The sequence below is a fragment of the Salvelinus fontinalis genome, chromosome 40 (assembly GCF_029448725.1).
Source record: "Salvelinus fontinalis isolate EN_2023a chromosome 40, ASM2944872v1, whole genome shotgun sequence".
NCBI lineage: Eukaryota > Metazoa > Chordata > Actinopteri > Salmoniformes > Salmonidae > Salvelinus > Salvelinus fontinalis.
In genome coordinates, this window is record NC_074704.1 from 12376139 (window position 1) to 12386569 (window position 10431).

Genomic DNA, 10431 nt, shown 5'->3' on the forward strand with positions numbered 1-10431 from the left:
ACAACACAAGATTACATTTTTTATATAATATAATTTTTATATGCCAAAAGTATTATCAGATTAACTGTTTTTTACAGATAATTATCAGACTCAAGTTACAAATGCTGGTAAACACTCATACATTTAGTTAAGTCTTATTCACTAAAGTATTGCACTGGACCTTCGCTAGTTCAGTATCGGCGGACCAATATCGATGTCTTCAGTGAAGGCAGAAATCTGCATTCATTCTGCATCCCTTAAACTACTTCTCGCGGCTAACCCCACGCGGCTGCATTATTAACACACACAGACACACCTGCGCCCCTCCGGTCGGCCGTTAGTGGGCCAGCCCAGACCTGGCTGTGGTTTCGTAAGCAGCGAGAGCTGCAGTAGACTATAAAGCTACTGCCGTTCTAACCGGGTGACGTCGTCCTCCAGAGCGCACAAAGCACGCAGTAGTCTAGTCATATTTCACCGGCGGATAACGGACACGGGACAGGACACTCCTCGTCACAATGTGAGTTCTCATACTGCATGTTTGCTGCTGTTCAGCAGACTATGTTGGGCTAGTATTTATTATTGCGTATTGTTTTCTTAATAAAGCAAATGGGAAACATTTTGTTAGGTTTATTTGTTTTACTTCAACGTGTATGGGACGAGAGTAATTCTATGGGTAAGGTTTTTGAAAATATTTTTTGTAGTTGTATAACAAAATATGAGAAAGAAAGTGTAAAGTGGGTGTGACATTGACCTGAGCAGCAAAATGACGCATTGCTTGCGCATCTCACGGAGAGAGAGCGGTAGAAAGAGAGAGGGAGAGAGTCTGTATCTGAGCCACCCACTCTCATGTTTCGGTCCTCTGCATCAATATTAACCGGGTCCTGGCTGAGGAAAGGCAAGCACGGTGTGTCTACCGCATTGAAACGTCACCTTTGGCTCGCTTCCAACCGTTAAATAACGGTTGTTAGCTGAGTTGAGTAACGGGATTGTTTCTGCCCTGCAGTAGGTCAGTGGTTGATGAGGATCTAGTTAAGACCATTGGCAGCATTATCTTTTCCACCGTGACCTCAGATCGCCTGCTCTGCTGCTGATGCTGGGACTAGTGCAGAGAGAGTATGACGATGCAGCAAAATCTCTCTCTCCCTATTTATCTCTCTTTCTCTCTCACACACACACACACCCCTCCCTGCTCTCTCGCCCTCTCAGAGGATAATGTTCCCCATTGTACCTCTGCAGAAAACACCATCACACACACACACACACACCATCACACACACACACACACCAATGGACAGTCGATATGAACAACTGTGTGTGTGTGTGTGTGTGTGTGTGTGTGTGTGTGTGTGTGTGTGTGTGTGTGTCCTCAGGGAGTTGTTCCCAGGGCTGGTGGCTCTAATGGCTGTAATGGTTTCAGTTGGTGCTGAAGGCGGCGTCGGGTAAGACAATCTCTCCTTTTCAATGACACACCTTTACCACGTGTGTGTGATGGAGTGTGTTAGTAGTGTGTCATTGTATCTCCTGTCCTCTAGCCCCAGCAACAACTCCAGTTTCTGCTCCGAGTCAAAGGAATGTCTGGAGTATGAGCTGGTGTGCAAAACAGACGAATATGAGGTGAGTGGACACACACACACAAACACACACACACACACACACACACACACACACACACACACACACACACACACACACACACACACACACACACACACACACACACACACACACACACACCATTACACAAACACCATTACACAAACACACACATCATTACACACACACACACCATTACACAAACACACACACACCATTACACAAACACACACACACACACACCATTACACAAACACACACACACACACACCATTACACAAACACACACACCATTACACAAACACACACACACACACACACACCATTACACAAACACACACACACACACACCATTACACAAACACACACACACACACACACCATTACACAAACACACACACACACACACCATTACACAAACACACACACACACACACACCATTACACAAACACACACACACACACACACCATTACACAAACACACACACACACACACCATTACACAAACACACACACACACCATCACACACACCAACACACACACACCATCACACACACCATCACACACACACCATCACACACACACACCATCACACACCACACACCATCACACACCACACACCATCACACACCACACACCATCACACACCACACACCATCACACACCACACACCATCACACACCACACACACATATACACACACACCATCACACGCATGCACACACACACACCATCACACACACACACCATCACACGCATGCACACACACACACACACACACACACACACACACACACACACACACACACACCATCACACATTTTTCTTCCCCATAATTGTCATCTGACCCTTTTTATTGAAGATCACACGCACTATCACACATACACACATACACGCACACACCATTACACGCACATACACACACACACCACACCCCCACACACACACACACACACACAGAGAGAGATAGACGGACACCTGCACCTACATGTTAAAAACGTCTCCTTTAATAATATTTGTGTGTGTGTTTGTCAGGTCCGTCACTACAGTCCTACTCGTTGGGTGTCTACGGATGCAGAGGCCTACTTCATGGGGGTGGGAGCAGCCATGGCCTTCAGGAGACTGTTCCAGTACATCACTGGAGCCAACAACGGAGGTGAGAGACTGTTCCAGTACATCCCTGGAGCCAACAACGGAGGTAAGAGACTGTTTCAGTACATCCCTGGAGACAACAACGGAGGTAAGAGACTGTTTCAGTACATCACTGGAGCCAACAACGGAGGTAAGAGACTGTTTCAGTACATCCCTGGAGACAACAACGGAGGTAAGAGACTGTTTCAGTACATCACTGGAGACAACAACGGAGGTAAGAGACTGTTTCAGTACATCACTGGAGACAACAACGGAGGTGAGAGAGACTGTTTCAGTACATCACTGGAGCCAATAACGGAGGTAAGAGAGAGAGAGGGTGTGTATTTAGTCCTGTGTGTCTGAATTTACACATTTGAGGACATTGTACCTCTACGAAATGCATTGCGTGTTTGAATACTATACACCTCTAAATGGATATGTGTGTACGTCTGTGTGTGTGTCTACATGTCTGTGTGTCTGTGTGTGTACATGTCTACATGTCTGTGTGTGTGTGTGTCTGTGTGTCTACGTGTCTGTGTGTCTACGTGTCTACGTGTCTGTGTGTCTGTGTCTGTGTGTCTGTGTGTTTACATGTCTGTGTGTTTACATGTCTACATGTCTGTGTGTCTGTGTGTGTCTACATGTCTGTCTGTGTGTCTACATGTCTGTGTGTCCCAGGTCTCCAGATGGAGATGACTGCTCCAGTCCTGGTGAGGATCCCTGAGGAGACCAGGATGTGGGAACCAGCCATCTACACCCTCAGTTTCCTGCTTCCAGCAGCCTATCAGGAGAGGCCTCCCACACCCACCAATGACAAGGTGAGTCTGGCCGGCCAACCCTCCAATCAGAAACAGGTGGAACGAACACATCACACAATTAACATTATGATGTATGCCATTTTAGCAGAGGTGTTTATCCAAAGCCACTTACGGTAGTAGTGAGTGTGTATATTTCTATATTTCTAGCATGTGAGTGTGTGCGCCCCCTGCGGGATTTGAACCCAGGAACTTGCCGTTCCTAGCGCTACACTACGCAGGTATACACAGTGATGTTCTCAACAGATGAAGAATCAAGATGTTCTCTTCTGCTGTACAGTAGACAGCTATGGAGCTGGGAACGGTCTGCATCGCTACAAAAGTATGTGGACACCCCTTCAAATTAGTGGATTTGGCTGTTGCAGCCACACCCGTTGCTGACAGGTGTATAAAATCGAGCAAACAGCCATGCGATGTCCGTACACAAACATTGGCGGTAGAATGGCCCGTACTGACGAGCTCAGTGACTTTCAACGTGGCACCATCATAGGAGTCAATTCGTCAAATTTCTGCCCTGCTAGAGCTGCCGCGGTCAACTGTAAGTGCTGTTATCGTGAAGTGGAAACGTTTTTGCTCCTAGACGGCTCAGCCGTGAAGTGGTAGACCACACAAGCTCACAGAACGGGACCGCAGAGTGCTGAAGCACGGGAAAATCATCTGTCCTCGGTTGCAACACTCACTACCGAGTTTCAAACTGCCTCTGGAAGCAACATCAACACAAGAACTGTTCGTCGGGAGCTTCATGAAATGGGTTTCCATGGCTGAGCAGCTGCACACAAGCCTAACATCACCATATGCAATGCCAAGTGTCGGCTGGAGTGGTGTACATATAAATATATTTATATTCTTATTCCAGATTTGTGATTTCAGATTTGTGTCTATTAGGTAGTTGTTGTGGAATTGTTAGATATTACTTATTAGATATTGCTGCACTGTCGGAACTAGAAGCACAAGCATTTCGCTACACCCGCAATAACATCTGCTAACCATGTGTATGTGACCAATAAAATGTGATTTGATTTGTAAAGTTTGCCGTCATTGGACTCTGGAGCAGTGGAAACGCATTCTCTGGAGTGATGAATCACACTTCACCATCTGGCAGTCCGACGGACAAATCTGGGTTTGGCAGATCCCCTGAATACGCTACCTGCCCCTATGCATAGCGCCAACTGTAAAGTTTGGTGGAGGAGGAATAAGGGTCTAGGGCTGTTTTTCATGGTTCAGGCCTCTTTGTTCCAGCGAAGGGAAATGTTAACGCTACAGCATACAATGACATTCTAGACTATTCTGTGTTTCCAACTTTGTGGCAACAGTTTGGGGAAGTCCCTTTCCTGTTTCAGCATGATAATGACCCTGTGCACAAGCGAGGTCCATAGAGAAATGGTTTGTCGAGATCGATGTGGAAGAACTTGACTGGCCTGCACAGAGCCCAGACTTCAACCCCATCAAACACCTTTGTGATGACTTGGAATGCCGACTGCGAGCCAGGCCTAATCGCCCAAAATCAATGCCCAACCTCACTAATACTCTTGTGGTTGAATGGAAGCATGTCCCCGCAGCAGTGTTCCAACATCTAGTGGAAAGGCTTCCCAGAACAGTGGAGGCTGTTATAGCAGCAAAGGGGGGACCAACTTCATATTAATGCCCATGACTTTGAAATGAGATGTTACATACTTTCAGCCATGTAGTGTATCTACACTGAGTTGACAAAACATTATGAACACCTGCTCTTTCCATGACGTAGACTGACCAGGTGAATCCAGGTGAAAGCTATGACCCCTTATTGATGTCACTTGTTTAATCCACTTCAATCAGTGTAGATAAAGGGGAAGTGACAGGTTAAAGAAGTGTTTTCAAGCCTTGAGACAATAGAGACATGGATTGTGTACGTGTGCCATTCAGGGGGTGGATAAGCAAGGCAAAATATTTAAGTGCCTTTTGAACAGGGTATGGTAGTAGGTGCCAGGTACACCGGTTTGTGTCAAGAACTGCAACGCTGCTGGGTTTCTCACGCTCAACAGTTTCCCGTGTGTATCAAGCATGGGAAGCATTGGAATCATCATGGGCCAGCATCCCTGTGGAACGCTTTTGACACCTTGTAGAGTCCATTCCCCAAAAAATTGGGTCTGAGGTCAAAATGGGGGGAGATAATGTTCTATGATCTATATATCTGTGGGGATAATATTCTATGATCTATATATCTGTGGGGATAATGTTCTATTGTCTATATATCTGTGGGGATAATATTCTATGATCTATATATCTGTGGGGATAATGTTCTATTGTCTATATATCTGTGGGGATAATGTTCTATTGTCTATATATCTGTGGGGATAATGTTCTATTGTCTATATATCTGTGGGGATAATGTTCTATTGTCTATATATCTGTGGGGATAATGTTCTATTGTCTATATATCTGTGGGGATAATGTTCTATTGTCTATATATCTGTGGAGATAATGTTCTATTGTCTATATATCTGTGGGGATAATGTTCTATTGTCTATATATCTGTGGGGATAATGTTCTATTGTCTATATATCTGTGGGGATAATGTTCTATTGTCTATATATCTGTGGGGATAATGTTCTATTGTCCATATCTGTGGGGATAATGTTCTATGATCTATATATCTGTGGGGATAATGTTCTATGATCTATATCTGTGGGGATATTGTTCTATATATCTGTGGAGATAATGCTCTATGGTTCTGGAGTTATTTCCATCAGAGGGGATAATGCTTTATCTATATATCTGTGGGGATATTGTTCTATGATCTATACATCTGTGGGGATAATGTTCTATGATCTATATACAGTACCTGGGGGGATAATGCTTTATATATCTATGGGGATAATGCTCTATGGTCTATATCTGTGGGGATCATGCTCTATGATCTATATATCTGTGGGGATCATGCTTTATCTATATAGCTGTGGGGATAATGCTTTATCTATATTTCTGTGGGGATATTGGGGATAATGCTCTATGATCTATATATCTGTTGGGATAATGCTCTATGATCTATATATCTGTGGGGATAATGCTATATTATCTATATATCTGTGTGGATATTGTTCTATTATCTATATATCTGTGGGATAATGCTCTATGGTTCTGGAGTTATTTCCATCAGAGGGGATAATGACTTGAATTCTAAGGAATTGTGCCATGTCATTATGTCTGTGTGAACAAATCTAGGCTGGATGTTATCAGTGATGTTCTAATGTGTTATTGTTGCTGGGATGTTTCTCTCTAGCTCTACTTTACTGAGATGCCCTCTATGGATGTGTACGTGCGTAGCTACGGAGGCTGGATGTTATCAGTGACCTCCAGGCTTCATGCTCACCTACTGACCAAGGAGCTGGCCAGAGTCCAGGCTGACTACAACCACACCTACCACTACGGAGTGGGCTACGACAGGTAGGCCTGGACACACACATAAGCACAAACACATTTTTGCATGTACACACACACACACACAAACTAATCTCAGATACACACACACACACAAACTAATCTCAGATACACACACACACACACACACAAACACACACACAAACTAATCTCAGATACACACACACATACTATGATCTCATAAATACACGTACACACCCCTCTCTCTCTCTCTCTTAGTATTGATTCTGTCCTCTGTTTCTGTCTCTGTCTGTCTCTCTATCAATCCCACTTCCTATATGAACACCCTCTCTCTCTCTCTTTCTATTTCTCTCTCTCTCTCTGTATTGATTATTTCCTGTGTTTCTCTCCAGTCCTCTGAAGCTGATGAACAGACACAACGAGGTGTGGTACGTAGCTGAGGGAGAGGCTGTCTGCTCTGACCCCCAGGAACCAACCCCACCACACACACCTACCCCCACACACACACCCAACGCCACACACACACCCAACGCCACACCCAATGCCACACACACACCCAACGCCACACCCAATGCCACACACACACCCAACGCCACAAACACACTCAACACGTCACACACACCCAATGCCACACACATCCCCTCCAGCACCATCTCTGACTCCCCCTCAGATCTCCCAGCCAACCGGCCACCCACCCCCTCCCAGGCCCCCGAGGTGACCCCCTCTCAGGGCCCGGTGGTCGGGGAGACCCCCTCGGCCAACAGCTCTGACCCCCAAGCGGACGGCCCCTGGAACAACACTGTGGAGGCCTCCCTGGAGGACACCCCCTCTGACAACCCTGTAGCCGACCCCACTGACCTCAACCTGGCCTAGCCCTGGAATGCTATATATGACCCTGAACAGTAGAGGGGTATGGAGGGTTGCTGTGGTGATAGAGCTCCTTCAGTTAGATGTCCATTTGGGATTGGGCCCTTGCCTCAGTATTTACTGTAATACACCACCGCCCCCTACTGGTGTCATATTGTTACGACACATATTAGCTTTATTCACCTGCCGCTCAAATGCTATCCATGTTATCACACTCAGCTCACCTGTTAACCATGTTACCACACTGACCTGTTATCCATGTTACCACACTGACCTGTTATCCATGTTACCACACTGACCTGTTACCACACTGACCTGTTATCCATGTTACCACACTGACCTGTTAACCATGTTACCACACTGACCTGTTAACCATGTTACCACACTGACCTGTTATCCATGTTACCACACTGACCTGTTATCCATGTTACCACACTGACCTGTTACCACACTGACCTGTTATCCATGTTACCACACTGACCTGTTATCCATGTTACCACACTGACCTGTTATCCATGTTACCACACTGACCTGTTATCCATGTTACCCCACTGACCTGTTATCCATGTTACCACACTGACCTGTTATCCATGTTACCACACTGACCTGTTATCCATGTTACCACACTGACCTGTTATCCATGTTACCACACTGACCTGTTATCCATGTTACCACACTGACCTGTTATCCATGTTACCACACTGACCTGTTATCCATGTTACCACACTGACCTGTTATCCATGTTACCACACTGACCTGTTATCCATGTTACCACACTGACCTGTTATCCATGTTACCACACTGACCTGTTATCCATGTTACCACACTGACCTGTTATCCATGTTACCACACTGACCTGTTATCCATGTTACCACACTGACCTGTTACCTCACTGACCTGTTATCCACGTTACCACACTGACCTGTTATCCACGTTACCACACTGACCTGTTATCCACGTTACCACACTGACCTGTTATCCATGTTACCACACTGACCTGTTATCCATGTTACCACACTGACCTGTTATCCATGTTACCACACTGACCTGTTATCCATGTTACCACACTGACCTGTTACCCACGTTACCACACTGACCTGTTATCCAGGTTACCACACTGACCTGTTATCCAGGTTACCACACTGACCTGTTATCCAGGTTACCACACTGACCTGTTATCCACGTTACCACACTGACCTGTTATCCATGTTATCACACTCAGCTCACCTGTTATCCACGTTACCACACTGACCTGTTACCACACTGACCTGTTATCCACGTTACCACACTGACCTGTTATCCATGTTACCACACTGACCTGTTATCCATGTTACCACACTGACCTGTTATCCACGTTACCACACTGACCTGTTATCCACGTTACCACACTGACCTGTTATCCACGTTACCACACTGACCTGTTAACCATGTTACCACACTGACCTGTTACCACACTGACCTGTTATCCATGTTGCCACACTGACCTGTTACCACACTGACCTGTTATCCACGTTACCACACTGACCTGTTATCCATGTTACCACACTGACCTGTTACCACACTGACCTGTTATCCACGTTACCACACTGACCTGTTACCACACTGACCTGTTATCCACGTTACCACACTGACCTGTTATCCATGTTACCACACTGACCTGTTACCACACTGACCTGTTATCCATGTTACCACACTGACCTGTTATCCACGTTACCACACTGACCTGTTATCCACGTTACCACACTGACCTGTTATCCATGTTACCACACTGACCTGTTATCCATGTTACCACACTGACCTGTTATCCATGTTACCACACTGACCTGTTATCCATGTTACCACACTGACCTGTTATCCATGTTACCACACTGACCTGTTACCACACTGACCTGTTATCCATGTTACCTCACTGACCTGTTATCCATGTTACCTCACTGACCTGTTATCCACGTTACCACACTGACCTGTTATCCATGTTACCACACTGACCTGTTACCACACTGACCTGTTATCCATGTTACCTCACTGACCTGTTACCACACTGACCTGTTATCCATGTTACCACACTGACCTGTTATCCACGTTACCACACTGACCTGTTATCCACGTTACCACACTGACCTGTTATCCACGTTACCACACTGACCTGTTATCCATGTTACCACACTGACCTGTTATCCACGTTACCACACTGACCTGTTATCCATGTTACCACACTGACCTGTTATCCATGTTACCACACTGACCTGTTATCCATGTTACCACACTGACCTGTTATCCACGTTACCACACTGACCTGTTACCACACTGACCTGTTTTCCATGTTACCACACTGACCTGTTACCACACTGACCTGTTATCCATGTTACCACACTGACCTGTTATCCATGTTACCACACTGACCTGTTATCCATGTTACCACACTGACCTGTTATCCATGTTACCACACTGACCTGTTATCCATGTTACCACACTGACCTGTTATCCATGTTACCACACTGATCTGTTATCCACGTTACCACACTAACCTGTTACCACACTGACCTGTTACCACACTGACCTGTTACCACACTGACCTGTTATCCATGTTACCACACTGACCTGTTATCCACGTTACCACACTGGTCTGTTATCCACGTTACCACACTGACCTGTTACCACACTGA

The 10431-nt window shown here is 45.7% G+C and overlaps 1 protein-coding gene across 2 annotated transcripts; it reads left to right on the plus strand.

Moving 5' to 3' along the window:
• The first annotated feature begins 316 nt into the window (after positions 1-316).
• Positions 317-8543, plus strand: LOC129839642 (heme-binding protein 1-like). Of its 2 annotated transcripts, XM_055907178.1 has the most exons (8): positions 317-496; positions 1350-1418; positions 1512-1593; positions 2610-2730; positions 3384-3523; positions 6780-6943; positions 7291-7394; positions 7443-8543. In XM_055907178.1, coding segments are annotated over exons 1-8 (1011 nt in total). In that variant the 5' UTR covers positions 317-494; the 3' UTR covers positions 7772-8543. The 2 variants fall into 2 exon arrangements, with proteins under 2 accessions (XP_055763153.1, XP_055763152.1); XM_055907177.1 differs by having other exon boundaries at positions 7291-8542.
• Positions 8544-10431: the final 1888 nt, after the last annotated feature.